This window comes from Marmota monax, unplaced genomic scaffold, assembly GCF_021218885.2.
Source record: "Marmota monax isolate L192 unplaced genomic scaffold, Marmota_monax_Labrador192_F-V1.1 WCK01_AAM20220418_F8-fsc00051, whole genome shotgun sequence".
Classification (NCBI taxonomy): domain Eukaryota; kingdom Metazoa; phylum Chordata; class Mammalia; order Rodentia; family Sciuridae; genus Marmota; species Marmota monax.
In genome coordinates, this window is record NW_026695202.1 from 745,868 (window position 1) to 761,632 (window position 15,765).

The 15,765-nt window shown below is 40.7% G+C and overlaps 1 protein-coding gene across 3 annotated transcripts in view; it reads left to right on the forward strand.

Annotated features, from left to right (window-relative positions):
- Positions 1-2,147: 2,147 nt before the first annotated feature.
- The window catches only part of Chpt1 (choline phosphotransferase 1), a 32,829-nt gene continuing 19,211 nt past the window's right edge, over positions 2,148-15,765 (forward strand). For all 3 annotated transcript variants that reach the window (XR_006848537.2, XR_006848536.2, XM_046429411.2), the window contains exons 1-2: positions 2,148-2,435; positions 15,494-15,641. Coding sequence is in view for 1 of the 3 variants with exons in the window: in XM_046429411.2 (XP_046285367.1) it covers positions 2,163-2,435; positions 15,494-15,641 (421 nt within the window). In the remaining 2 variants the exon portion in view is untranslated. The remainder of the gene's footprint in view (positions 2,436-15,493; positions 15,642-15,765) is intronic.

Sequence of the window (15,765 nt, forward strand, 5' to 3'; positions counted from 1 at the left end):
TTTCTTACTGCTTGAAATCTAGATATGATGGCTGAAACTCCAGCAGCCACTTTGAACCATTAGATGATAACCTTGTAGATGCATAAAAGGATGTTAGAGCAGGAAAAAAAAAAAAAAAGAAGAGTCTGGAGTTCCTGATGAACACAGAACCACCATGCCAACCCCAGAATGCCAATTCTAGACTTCTTTTATGTAAGAGAAAAATAAGCTTATATTTTGTATATGTCAACATGTTTGGAGCTTTTGCTATAGATATATGAACATAAGCCCATTTGATTGCTTTTATTTATTGCTTATTTTAGAAGTTCTTTATGTAATCTGAATACTATTTATTGTGGATGTTACTTGAAGGAAATATATTCAGTTTATGGCTTGTCTTTTCATTTTCTTTAGTATGTCTTTTGATGTACAATAGAAATTACCTTTAACATATTTAGATTTTTTAATTTGGAAAGGGATCTTTTTCCTTGTCACAGTCACGGCACTGGTAAATTAAAAAGTAATTATCTCTTGGGGCTGGGGATGTGGCTCAAGCGGTAGCATGTTTGCCTGGCATGCGCGTGGCGCTGGGTTCAATCCTCAGCACCACATACAAATAAAGATGTTGTGTCTGCTGAAAACTAAAAATAAATATTAAAAAATTCTATCTCTTTTAAAAAAAGTTATTATCTCCAAGTCCACTGCACATAGAATCAGCATAGTTAAAAGTGAATCTCTTCTGCATTTGTCAGCACCATTTTTCACATTAAAAATCACCAGAAATATATTTAATGAGAGGTTTGCTCTGATATTGCTCTGAGGCAGGAGATGTCAAACTTTGTTTTGGTAAAGGGTCAGGTAGTAAATATTCTAGACATTGTGGTCTCTGTCACAACCCCTGAACTGTACTAGAATAAACATGGCCTTATTCATGGCACTGAGTTTGAATTTCATAAACTGCACATCATGAAATATTGTTCTTTTGAGTATTCCCCAATCATTTAAAAATGCAAAAACCATACTTAGCTCTTAAACTTCAGGAAAGCTGGTGGTGGGCTAGGTTTGGCCCGCAAAGAGCAGCTTGCTGACTCTCTGCTCCAAAACGTAGTCATGAATCCTGTGGGGCAAAATCCACCTGCTCAAAAGATGTTACCCAATATAAGTATCTGGAAGTAGTTTCTAGCCTATCTTATGCCTTAGAAAAGTGCATATAGATCAGAATCACCAAGTGAAGAGTTAGGCAAGTGACAGACCTATCTGTGCAATAAATTATGTTTATGACATGATGTCCCCTGCCCAAGTGGGTGCATTGTGAGGTAAAAGACTGGTGAACTCCCACTGTGTGGCAAGCTTATGTGCTCCACGGTGCAATGAGAGGACACACTTGGATTTCTGCCTTCTATTCCAAGGAAGAGCGTGTCTAAAAATATCCATTGTTGTTGGTGTCAAATGACCTGAAAAATTGGCATTTGAGTTTCAAACATCCAGTCCCCCCGTTAGTATTTTCCAAGCCCTGACTTTTTCCCCCGTTTTTTCTTTTCTGTTTTTAAATTTTATTTATTTATTTATTTTTAATTTTCAAAACCTCGTCCTCTGACCCGGCAACTAAAGCTCGCAGGCTTGTGTTCCCAAGCTGCCCAGATGGGGCATCATGGTGGTGGACCCAAGATCTGCAAATTCATGTTCTCACTTGAAAATTCCTGGGCTCTAGGCAGCATTGTGCTGCAGTGATCAGCCCGAAGCCACAGCTTAGGCCCTCTAGAACCCAGCTGTGCCCACCACCGCCAGGAGGAGGAAGCGGCTCAGTAACCGTCCAGCCGACGAGACTTCACTCACGTAGTGGTAGAAATCAGATCTCAGACGCAGGTGCAGGAGGCCCTTGGGCAAGGCAGGAGCCTCCTAGCGCGCCCTTCGGGAAGTGTCCGCGGCCAGCCACGCCTCGCGCCCCCGCCCCTCCCAAGGCCCCGCCCCCAGCCACTGCTCCGGCCGCCCTGCCGCTTTGGGGGCGGAGGCGGCGGCCGGGACCTGGGGCGGCCCGGCCTGACCTCCACCGCGGCCGATCGGCCCCACCGGCGAGCCCCACCGGCCGGCGCAGGCCCCGGCCGCGAGCCCCTCCCTCCACCTCTCCCCGCCCGGCCCGGCTCGGCAGGCGCTTGGTGGCGGCTGCGAGTCCACAGGCGGCCATGGCGGCGGGGGCCGGGGCCAGGCCGGCGCCGCGCTGGCTGAAGGCGCTGGGCGAGCCGCTGAGCGCTGCGCAGCTGCGGCGGCTGGAGGAGCACCGCTACAACGCGGCCGGCGTCTCGCTGCTCGAGCCGCCGCTGCAGCTCTACTGGACCTGGCTGCTCCAGTGGATCCCGCTCTGGATAGCACCCAACACCATCACCCTCATCGGCCTCGTCATCAACATGGTCACCACGCTCGTGCTCATCTCCTACTGCCCCACGGTCACCGAGGAGGTAGGGCTCGCCGCCCGCCCGCCCGTGCCTCGTCACCCAACTGCTGTCCCCGAGCCCAGCCCTGGGTAGCCAGAGGCGCGGGGAGCGAGAGGGGAGACCGGTGTGCCACTGAGCATCCCCGTGGCCGCGAAGGGGTGGGCACGGCCTTTGCTTCTGAGTGCACCGCGGACGCTTTCACTGTCCCCGCGTGTTGTCCACCCGGAGCCTCTCCCGGGTCGCCTAAAGGCTGTCAAGCCACCACCCTAGTCCTGTGACCGCCCTGAGCCTCCCCCTAGCAGCAAGCAGCGGAGGGGCTGTCGAGGTTAAGGTCTGGTCCCATGACCTCCCACATAGATGCCAACTTGTGGTTTGGACCAGCAGTCCGGGTGCTTTGCACACTAAGGACTGGGCACCCTCATCACCGTTCTTCCTGGAGCAAGGATCTGAGGTGGGGTCAGCCAAGCCCAAATTGCCCTTTGGACACTTTTATAATAGTTTGTTTCTCAAAGGTGGTGGTAGTAATGGTCAAAGATAAGTAACCTTTAAGAGACAACTTCCTCTTTGCCTCATTGACTTTTTCAAGAAAAACAAGCTAGGGTAGTATGAAAGTGATAATCCTTATCACAACTGAGAGATTATAAAAGCCAACAGATCTTATTAGCAATAATTATATTGGACCTATGTCTAAAGTAAGAAGAGTAAATAACCCGGGCTTTGGACAACTGTTAACCAGGAGCACACCATAAGCTGAGTGTAGAGGAGATCTAGGGTGGCAGAGTAAAGGGTCACTTTTAGCTAAAGTGCTGGGATAATATTGCATGGCACATTCTTTGACATTGCTTTCCTTTCTCTGTCTTACAAATAGTGAAGTCCCTCCATCACCACTATAGATTTGACTATAGATCTGTGAAAGATTAGTGAGAATTGAGGTTGGATAAGAGAAATACTATGGAAATACCTGCAAGTGTTTTTAAATTTTGTTTGATAGAGCCCATTGGTGTGGTGTATGCCTGTAATGCCAGCTACTGAGGAAGCTGAGCCAGAGGATCTCAAATTCAAAGCCAGCCTGGGCAACTAAGTTGAGACCCTGTCTCAAAATAAAACAAATTTAAAAGGCTGGCACTAAAGTTCAGTGGTAGAGCACTGGGGAGAAAAGTCTGATGGAGCCTTCATTTTAACATGTCTTGCCAGTTGATGGATATGTTTATTATGTGTTTCTTAGTCATTCGAATTATTGTGCATTTCCGAATTGTTAGGGAAAAAGTAAGCTGCTTTAGTATTTGTTCTTTGCTGCTCAATTCTAGAATTTCCCAGAAGCAGGGTATTAGAATGAAAAGATTGCTGGGTTGGAAGTGAAAGACTTGAATTTTCATCTCGCCATGGCACAACAAACCTACAGAATCTGCTTTCCCATGTTGAAAATAAAAAATAATGCCATCAAACCAATTTTACAAGGAAGCAGTGAGAGACAAATGATGTATTATATGCAGATAAAGACAAGACCTCATAATTTGCTCAACAAATTAAAAATATTATTCAACACATTAAAAATATACTGTTTTTAAACAATGTCCTGAAAATGCACATGAAAAATTAGTTTTGATTGGGCGTAGATTTGGCAAAAAAAAAAATCTGGACATTAGCCAATATCAAAAACATCTGATATTGGCCAATTAAATTGTGAACTCTTAGATGTTATTATTAATTAAAGAATACTTTGCTAAGCACTTTAAAAACAATACACATACAAACAAGTCCAAGAGCTTCTGTTTAGAGGTGGGGGTATTCCCGCCTGATGGGAGAGGTAAATTTATGATATTAATTTTAGGCTCAGAGTAGTTTTTAAAAAGGGCATGAGGTGAAGATCTGAAGCACTTGAAGTGAAAAATCAGAGTGACCCCACAAGGGGGCATAAGGATTAACATAATAAGATGAAACTGGAGGACTTTCTGAAATGGGTGTCATTAGATCCTTAACTGGCTTCTAAGTGGCTGAAGTAGGGAGAGGAAACACCCTTTCAGGATCCACATTGCTTGTTTGATAAAAATCCCAGCAGTAGTGTGAAAGAGCATACCAGTTTCTGGCTATTTTGCCTTAAGGTCACAGAACGGGTAAATGAGACAGGACCAGGTAAGATTCAGGTCTAAGTTGGTCTGACTACAAAGTTCATATTGTTTTTGCTACACCATTATCTCATTTGGAGTTGCTCCTTTTCTCTGTGCATGTGGGAAAACTCCTTATGCCTTATATAATTCAGGTATGTAAAGGGCATTCACATCATTTGTGTCCTATGTCAACCCAAAGAAGTTGGTAAGCTTTCCCTTCCTAGCATAGCCTTTCTGCCCTCTCAGTATTTCTTCTCCATTCATGCTGAAGTAACAGTAGTACATCATTTTGTAAGAGACAATTGAAGCCCAGAGAGGTTAAGTGATTTTAACCTGTCTTGGGACTTGTTTATGGATTCTCAGACTTAAGAATTTTTTTTTAAAGAGAGAGAGAGAGAGAGAATTTTTTTAATATTTATTTTTTAGTTTTCGGCAGACACAACATCTTTGTTTGTATGTGGTGCTGAGGATCAAACCTGGGCCGCCCGCATCCCAGGCGAGCACGCTACCGCTTGAGCCACATCCCCAGCCCCCAGACTTAAGAATTTCACAGTACCTGACAGATTGTTTCCAGAAAGGGACAGAGCAATCACATAAGCGTTTTTAATATGGTTTTAATATGGCTTATCTACTCAAAAAGCCTGCAATACTGTCTACCATAATATGATTTTATATATTTTGTAACTACTGTGTTAATTTCTAGGACATGACTGGGGATGAAGGGAAACTGATAGAAAAAAACCTTGTGATTTATATTAAGCATCTACAGTGGTGCTCTGAATTGCTTTTCAAGCTGTCTTTTCTGATAATGGTACTAGGGATTGAACCCATGGGTGCTCTACCGCTAAGCTACATCCCAGGCCTTTATTATTTTGAGACAAGGTTGCTCAGGCTGGCCTCCAAACTTGCTCTCCTCCTGCCTCAGCCTCCTGAGTAGCTGGGATTACAGATGTGCACTACGGCACTAGTACCCAGTTGCTACCTATCTTTCAGTGCCCAATTCTAACATTGCCTTCTTATGAAGTTTTTCTTCCTCTCCCAAGTCAAATCAACCACTTATTCCTCTGAACTTCTGCAATAATAACAACAATAATAACTAACATTTACTGGATATTTAATACATGCCAGGCATTATTTTAAACTGCTTTTGTTCTATTATCTCATTGAATCCTCCCAACAACCTTATGAATAAGGTACTATTAATACTTCTAGTTTATAGGTGAAGAAACTGAAGGGAAATTTACCTCTTCTAGGTGACTTAGCTTTAAGTGAGGACAGAATTCCAATCCAGAAAGCTGTTCTCCTACCTCACAGGCTTTTGTGGATTTTGTGGAAGTTAAAAAACAGAACAGATGTTACGTTAGGGTACCGGATACAGTTGATGCTGATGATAGACCTGGCCCAAGAGTACTCTTCTGTGGAACTTCTGCAGTTTATTTTGATGCTATGTGTCCTTACTGAGCAGGAAAACCTATCAGCTTTCAAGTTTAGACAGAAATTGCTCATTTGTATGATCTCCATATCACAGTGCCTTGCATAAAGCAAATTCTTATTGGGTATTTATTAAATTATTGGCTGCATGAATGAAATAACAATGTAATCTTGAGAGATGATGTCTTTCAACTTTTGTTTAGTTTTAGCTGATCTTGGATTAAAAATGCTTATCAATTGTTTGGCCTGAGTAATTTTAAGAAGTAAGCAAGTATTAGGATGAATGGAGAAAACAAGAACTGCATCATCTCCTCCCCTCATGAGGCAGATCTGTCTGAACTCCACTCTAAGTATGTAGCCCCTGACCCCATTCCTTGGCTTTCTTATCCAAAAGTAGAATTACAGGTTCTTAGATTTTGAAAGAACCTGAGAGTTTATTTGATGCAATTTCTACATTTATACATGTGATAACTCAGTGATTCAAATCTAGTTTTTCTAGCTATAATGTAGTAGCATTCTCTACTACAAAACACACCATACATTCATTTTTGACTAGTTTAAACCTTTGATTTCATTATCTTTTACTTATTGGATTAAATTTTTTGCCCTGCCTTGTTCATCTGTCACATAAATCCATGCCAGTATCTCTTTTAAGAGTATGTTGGGGCTGATCTTGAATTAAAAATGCTTATCAATATATGATGCTTGATAAATGAAAGTGCCTAGCTTGGGCCAGGTCAGAGGGCATTGACCAATTCTTATGTTTGTGATGACAGAGTTGAACCAAAAGATGAAAATACCTGGGGAAGTAGCAGGATGTTAAGAAATAGTTCACACCTGTTTTAAATAACTGAGATTATAGCTGCCTTCGTACTATATAGTAAAGAGTTATTTGTTGGGGTCGGGGGAATGATAGAAAAAAAAGGCAATAACCTGCATATTCTTACTCAGATGTTTTACTAACAGGTTTGGTTTCTTTGAATTCTAGCACATTTCCTTTTTAATCACCTTCTTCTCCACCTCCCCCCACTTTATAACAACAGTTCATTAATTTACCAAGCATCATTTATTAAGGCAGAAGACTTGTGAGGGAGTAACCTCTTTTATTAAAACAAAATATAAACTCCTGACTTTCAGAAGATGAAAGTTCTAGAAACAGGACAGAGTCTAGGATGAGGTAAGTCCAGACCTCTCTATATAAGGAAGAACTTGAGGACCTGGGAACAGATGCCCCTTTGATTCTACAGCTGAGGTGCCTCCTCACCTTTCCCCAGTCCAGCCCTGTCTAGAAGGAACCCCTTAGTTTTCCTTTGTGGTTTGTTCTTTTAACTCCTATGGCTTCACTGTACTTAATTCCCAAAGCATAAACTGTTTCTCCTTTAAAATTCTGGGTCAAGTGTTGAAAAAACATGGCATTGTGGTATAGAGAAAGAACATTAAAACCCTACTTACTCCTGGGGCATTTGACTAGGACCACAAGGATTGGACCACCTGGATTTTGTGACTTAGGGCACCTGATACAATTGATGTTGATATAGGTGAGGCCCAAGAGTTCTTTTTATCCCTTGCCCTTCCTATTACCCTTAACATAGTGAGAGGCAGGCATTTTCAAGGAGGGCTCTAGCAAGTACTAAAGGAAGAGGAACATTTGGAACTAGTCACAGAAATGATAAAAAGAAAGAAGACCACCTTGCAAAGTTGGATTTCTCCAGTCATGAGAAAACTGTCCTCAAAGTGCTGGTTTAATTGCATTCATGAGTGATGCTTGATTTCCCTGGCCCTAACCTATAACCTGCCTTATTTCCTAAAAATGAGTGTGTTCTCAAATGTTGGCACTTAAATTGAACTGAATTGAGGCCAGAAGGCCAGGATGAAACCAGTAAGCCCCTGGAGCCATCCTGTTTGGCTTGACAGAGAATGGTTTTCCCTTTCCTGACCACTAACCTGCTCTGGAGCTCTGCCAAGCCAGTGATGAGAACCCTCTGTAAATAGGGAAGCACCTCACCCGTATCACAGGCTCCTAATATGAATGTTACACAAATAGAAGCAATCAGTCGGGGCTGGGGATATAGCTCAGTTGGTAGATTACTTACCTTGCATGTCAGCACCACACACACACACACACACACACAAAATAATGGGGAGGCACTAAGCAACTCAGTGAGACCCTGTCTCTAAGTAAAATACAAAATAAGGCTGGGGATGTGGCTTAGTGGTCAGGTGCCCCTGAGCCCAATCCCCAGTACCTCCCCCCACCTCAAAAGAAAAGTTAGAAGCAATCAGTCATTTCTAATTGTGTTTTTCCAGAGTGAAGGTAGTAGTTCCTTAGAAGCACCATGAGTTCTCCTAAAAATCACAGAATCACCTAATTGGGGACAAAGTCCACCTTTAACAGCATCACAGCATTACCTTTTCTCACATATGCACAGCCTGTCTCCTAACCTTCTTTCCTCTTCACCTCTTAGAAATTTAGTTTCTCTTTTCATGGAAAAGGGAAGTCAATCGATGCTTGGATAACTTTGAAATTTTACCAGTTGGCCTAATAATGGATTTTGTTAATCCCTTTTGCATATGTGTCCACTCACCCAAGGAGTTTAAATCAAAAGAGGTGTTTTTTTTTTTTAGTATAAAAATTCAGATCATAGACAATGTATAGATGTAGTGTTTTCTAAATTTTGGGTGGGGAAGATTTTTGCTTTTATGTATTACCCATACTAGATTTTATTTACTAATTTTCCCCACATCAACTTTAAACCAACCGATTTTAAAAACTCACACTCTAATCATAAAATCACAGATACAATATGCTAGCTATTTTCAAAATACTTTAAAATTTTCCAGAATATGTAAATTAAACATATAAATACATTAAATATATAAATATATATATTAAGAAAAATAGTTGACCCTCAAATCACCTAAAATTATCTGATAGAGTATCAGTAATATCAATAACAATGATTAACATTAACCGAGCTCTTATGAGCACTTTACATTTTAATTTAATTTTCACAATGAGACAGGAATAGTGCCTATTCCTACTTTTCACATGGGGAGACTTGGAAAAATAACTCATTCAATTCAGCCATAAGGATCTGGATACAAATAGAATCCAAAATCCACACTCCTAACCACTCTGTAAGAAAACCCTGGGCCTATATTTTTCTCTTGAAAACTATTGCTGTGTTACCTGATGGAGAAAAGTTGGATAAAAGATTGATTTTCAGCATCTAGGTACTGAGCTCTTGAAGTATGTATATCAGATTTTAAAAACAGAATATCTGCTCAGCCCAGTGAAAGGATTCTATTCTAATATGAAATGAGCCAAACACAAATGAGATTGCATAAATCTAAAGTGGAAATGCATATGATTGGTGCCATATGCAGTCTGTAAGGCTTCGTGGCCCTCATTCTTAGGAACTCATTTTCTTCTGTAATTCCTCTTCTTTGGCTTCTAAATTTTCTCTAGCAGCTACTCTGATGCAGCGGGGTGCTCCTTTTTGCCAGTCTCACTGCCCAGTGACTCTCACTTACCTGGACATCTGGATATGTGTACTTACCACTCACTGTGGCCATCTTCTCAATGTTTGCCTTGTGCCTTCTGCTGTAGAAGGCCGTGTGATTCACTGTCATCCTCCCACCTGTCTGACTGACCACTTGAGAGACTACGTTCATGGGTTACACTTCTCTCTCTTTAAAATAATCCTTACTGTGTATTGACTAAAAGACCATGTGCCATTATGAAGCCTAATCATTTGAGCATTTAGGGATTCATTTCTTTCTCAACTGAAGTTCCACTGAGAGGTCCACTCTCCCAGGAAGTCCTGTCTATTTAATATATCCCTGTTTTTCTCACTTTAATGGGTTTCTGCTTTCCTACTCTCTGGAACAGGACGAAAAGTGCCCCAGGAAGAGGCCAGAGTGCTTGTAACCCAGAGAATGGGTCTTCTATTTAATGCTCTTTCAGAACCTATCAGGTAATGCACCAGTCAGGTAACTTTAAATATTGAGACCAGCTTAGGACTTTTCTTGGATCCTAGAGGTACCTTTCTAAGTCTCATATTTCTGATCAAGGAACTTGAGTCCAGTTTTGTCCTGGACTCTGACAGACTAGCACCTGAGTATTTGTGAGGTTTCTTTCTTAATGGGACTCTGGTAATACTTAAATTACTAATCTACCTTTGCTGGCTTTCTCTGTAACTAGAATTAGTTTTCACCTGGATATATTTGAATGTTGAAGTATCTTTTAGTTTATACTGATCACATAGAAATGTTTCCATTATTTCACTTCTATAGGAGTCCCTCCTACAAACAGAATAAAAAGAGGAAAATATGAAATAAAACCTATTTTCTTAGAGAAATTTTTGAATTTACAGTTGAGGAGTGGTAGAATACATTTCATATGCTCATATGTTAAAAACACCACGTCTTTCCTGTATTATTTATTATAATGAATTAAAGTAATTATTATCAAATCATCATTTACAGTCAAAAGAAGAAAAGGAATTATTGTTTTAAGAAGAACGAAATAGAATATTGTTATGATTTAATTTCCAGTTATTAGTAGCTAAGTTGATATCATAAGGTAGTTGTCTTTGATCATAAGATGGAGAGTATCTTATATTTTTAAAAATATTTATTTAGTTGTAGATGAACACACAGTATCTTTGTTTATTTTTATGTGATGCTGAGGATCAAACCCAGTGCCTCACACATGCAAGGCAAGTGCTTTACTACTGAGCTACAACCCCAGCCCCTTATATTTTATTACCACAGTTCAAGGCCAAAGATCTGACCCTGGGGCTGCCAACATATCAGTTATAGGCATGAGTCCCCCAAACCAAACCAAAAAGTTATGGTAGAAAGCAGGAAAGAAACTTTAATCAGTATGGCCATAACGGGAAGACAAGGGGACAGGTATTACCCGCTATGTCTTCAGGATACTGTCATGAACTCCCAGATATATAGGCAAGAGGGACCAGAAATATACATAGTCAAGCAGCCTTGGTCAAACTGTGGTCTGTAGATTATCTCAGGATTGGTTGGGCAGGGATTTATCCAGGAGATAAGAAAGTTGCTATTCCCGATGGGAATAATTTCAACTCATCACAAAATGTTTATCAATTACATTAGTTGTTTCTAGAATCTGGGATCACTTGGCAAAAGAGACAGATGGAAAATGGAGGCAGAAATGCCAAGTTTTTTTTTTTTTTTTTTTTTTTTTTACATTTGCAGGCCCAAGTGAAATCAGTGCTTTTAGCAAAAGCAGCCTCTAAGTCTTTTAATACTTTTAAATGATTATGAAAATAGAAATTAAGAGTTTGAGATGGGAAGGCTTGATTCTGTAGTTTTCATTTGTTTCCACTCATTTTAATTATAGATTCAAAGATCGTAATCAACTATTATAACTATTATTTAAGAAGTTATTATCAGAATCAAATATCCAGACTGCCCAATTAATTCTCTAAGTGACCAACATTTGGGAGATAGGATTTGAAAAGGAATCAGGCTTATTCAAAGCAGGCCTGAAGAGGATGGAGGGTTATCTCCTCAAAGCTCTATCTTGTACCTGCATACCCATGTTTACAGTGGCACTATTCACAACAGCCAAGTTATGAAATCAGCCTAGATGTTCATCAGCAGATGAATGGATAAAGCAAAAGTGGTGTATACACACAGTAGAGTAGTATTCAGTCATAAAGAAGAATAAAATCATGTCATCTGCAGGCAAATGGATGGGACTGAAGATCATCTTGTTAAGTGAAATAGCCAGACTCAGAAAAACAAGAAATATGGGCTGGGGTTGTGGCTCAGTGGTACAGCACTTGCCTCACATGTGTGAGGCACTGGGTTCTATTCTCAGCACCATTTATAAATAAATAAAACAAAGGTCCATTGACAACTAAAAAAAAAAATTTAAAAAGGGAATAATATCACTAAAGGAGAAAGATAAGTAATACATGTTTTCTCTCATGTGAACTCTAGGGGGGAAAAATGACATGAAAATAGAAGGACAACAATTTAGGGAAGGGGACCAGGGAAAAGGGAATAAGAGAGGGGAATAAAGAAGATGGATACAATCAAGGCATGTTATATGCATGTATGGAAGTGTCACAAGGAAATCCATTAGTATGTGCTAATAGGTATTTTTTTTAAGCTCTCTCTTTTTTTTTTTGGTGGGGGTTGGAGTTTTTGTTGCTATTATTGTTTTGTTTTTGTGGTACTGGGGATTGAACCCAGTGAGTCTACCACTGAGTTATATCCCTACCACTTTGTGTGTGTGTGTGTGTGTGTGTGGTGCTGGGGATTGAACCTTGTGCATACAAGGCAAGCACTCTACAAACTGAGCTAAATCCCCAGCCCCTACCACTTTTGTATTTTATTCTGAGACAAGGTCTTACTAAATTGCCCAGTCCTCCCACCTCAGCATCTCCAGTACTGGGATTACAGATGTGTGCCACCATGCCAGGCACAAAGGGCTTTCTTGGGAGGGGAGAAGGTGATATAGTGAGCAGAAGGTTCTACCCTGGTCAGGGCCCTCATCAATCATGGATGTGTTTCCCTTTTTCTTCTCTAGGTGAACATTGCAATGGACTTTACCCTCCTGTCACAAGTTACTAAGACCTAGGAATGACTGCTCTTCTGCAAAAGGGCCAAAGGGAGGGGGGCCAAAGGGAGACAGAGCAAAGGACAGTTTCAAAGAAGCCCCTGTAACAGAGATGGCGGGCTACAGTTGTGAAACAATGTAATGACTTCCTTGGTCTTTGCTTCTTAACCAAAGAAGATAATTTCAAAGCTTTGTATTTGTATCTTATGCTGCCACCTGTGAAAACATTTACATCTACAGAAACAGCCAGGCATGCCCCCAGAGCTCCAGAGGCTGGGGCAAGAAGATCACAAGTTCAAAGCCAGCCTCAGCAACCTAATGAGACTCTGTCTCTAAGTAAAAATTAAAGAGGGCTGTGGATGTGGCTCAGTGGTTAAGCACCCCTGGTTTCAATCCCTGATACAAATAAATACATAAATAAATAATAAATTAATAAATAAATCTAAGGAAACTACACCATAGAAACAGTGGATTGCTATAAGTCACGAACACCATTGTTTTGTAGTTTTTTACGCTTGTATGCTTGAGATGCCAATGGTGTCATAAGCAAGCTTGGTGCAATAGAAAGACTGGTTTAATTGAAAAATTAAAGTGGGGCTGGGGTTGTGGCTCAGCGATAGAGCACTTGCCTATCATGTGTGAGGCCCTGGGTTCAATTCTCAGCACCACATATAAATAAATAAATAAAATAAAGGTATTGTGTCAACGACAACTAAGAAATATTAAAAAAAAAAGAAAGGAAAAATTAAAGTGGCAGAGATAATAGGTGGGACAGGACTATAATTCCAGAGACTGGGAGAGGCTGAGGCAAGAGGATCATGAGTTCAAGGCCAGCCTGGTGGGCAGCTTAGCAAAACCCTGTCCCAAAATCAAAAATAAAAGGGGTATAGCTCAATGGTAGAGCACTCTCGGGTTCAATCCCCAGTACAAAAATAAATAAGTATCAATCCCCAGTACAAAAATAAATAAGTAAATAAAGTAGCATAGATAGGAATAGAGTGACTAGAAATGGGTATGTTGGTGGTTTTTGTTTCTTCCTAGGACAAGTGTAGATGGAGGCAGTCCTTGAAGGAGGACATACGTGAGGACTTTGCCAAATTGGGTGAGGAGAATGTTTAGGAAGGGAAGAGCCATGAGACAAAATCAAGTCCCAAATAATCTGGACACGAGGACTTTGTGGCTGGAAAGGAGCTGGTGTATGCAGTTGGGTAACTTGTCAGGCTGTGCCCAAGCTCCTGACACTGGGTCAAGAACTGTGGTCATCCCTCATGTTTTACTTTTTCATTTGGGAAGCCCTGACCTGCGTGCTCCAACTACACATGAAGACTTTCACTGCCATTTCAGTCTGTTAACTTGGGGGGATTTGTTGAAGGTTTATTCTATGCCAGTCACTGTGGTAGGGAGCTGGGGAGGTAGCAGTCGGGGAGAAAGATAGTCCCTGCCCTCACGGCTTCCTTCAGTTTAGACCTAGCAAATTTCATTTGAAATGAAGAGAAAGAAGAGGAAAGAGAGAAGGAATTTTGTAGTTTTGGCTGGAGGGAGTTTTGTTTGTAGAGGGCAAGCTGAAGTTCTAGTGCAGTTTCTGTTTGTGGAGGTTCCACTTGAGTCTTTTCTTCTCTTGTTATAATTTTCATGTTTTTTCTCTATCTTCTTGAATATATGGAATATATCAAAACTCTTTTGATGTCCTTATCTGATATTTCTGTTATTTCTGACATTCCTGGATCTGATACTATTGATTTTACTTCTAGTTGTAAATTGTGTTCTCCTGCTTCTTTGAATGACTGGTAATTTTTGATTGGATGCCAAACCTTGAACATTTTACAATTTGAGATGCTAAATTTTTTTCCCCTAATATTTACTTAGTGCTGGCTGTAAGTAAGTTACTGGGAATTATTTGGATCCTTCTAGGGCTGTCTTTTAAGTTTTATTATGACTGTCTAAGAAAGCCTTTAGTCTAAGGCTAGTTCATGATCGTGGCTAAGGCCCTACACTTCTGAAACTCTACTCAATTCCCCAAGTCTTATGAGGTCTTTCTGCACTGCCTGGTGGGCATATGAACTATTTGTAGCTTGCATGAGCTTCAAGAATTTTTGACTTTCCACTTCGTAGTACATGTGGCCTTGGTTATTGGTTTTGTCTCATTCAGGCACAGTTCTCAGCCAAAGACTCAGAGGTACCCTTCTGTAGCCCCCCTGAACTTTTGTCTTTCTCTTTGTGTAGCTTCCCCCTCTGTTACTGTGCTTCACAAATCCTAGCTGCCTTGACCTCATGAACTCTGATATGCTTTTCCTCCACAGCCAGCTTATGGGACTCTGTTTAGGTCCCCATTCCTGAGCTGGGACCTGGAAACTGCCTCTGGGCAGTAAACTGGAGCAATCATAGGAACGCATCTCATTGTTTCTCTTTTCTCAGGGATCTCGATTTCCTGCAATGGTCTGAGAATTGTTGTTTCATGTATTTTATTACCTTTCTAGATATATAAAGTGAGAGGGTAAATTCGGTCCCTGATGCTCCATCACAAATGGATGCCAATGTCTACAGTTTACCTTTGAGGTCTTATTTCACAGCAAATGCTTCCTGAGTAAGTTAATATCTGTGCCATATATGAATAGTATTATATTAAAAGAGCCATGGACTAGGAATCAAGATCCAGTTTCTTTCACTTGCTTGCTATTTAAATTTGTGTTTCTTACAAACAATATGGTGCTTCCGTGGTTCTCAACTCAGATGACATAATTAATTTGATTTCTCAATTTATTTTCATCTATAGAGGGAGAGTTTGAACTGTCTTTATAGCATATGGACATGATATAAAATGTGCACACAACAAAGTATGTCATTTGGCTTAGTTTGAGCTATTTTCAAACAAAAGCTAGTATGTTATCTCTGAACAGTCTTTATTATTTGTCTTTATTACTTCCATGTATTTTTAGGCACCATACTGGACATACCTTTCATGTGCCCTGGGACTCTTTATCTACCAGTCACTGGATGCTATTGATGGGAAACAAGCCAGAAGAACAAATTCTTGTTCTCCTTTAGGAGAACTTTTTGACCATGGGTGTGACTCTCTTTCCACAGGTAAATTAGCATTTTCTTCCTCACCCTCTCTCTGTAGTTTTAACACTGATAGCTTAAAAAACCAAAATGAACCAAGTTGTTTGCTCATTTTTTTTTTTTGCAGAGGTGTACATTTGGGAGCAAT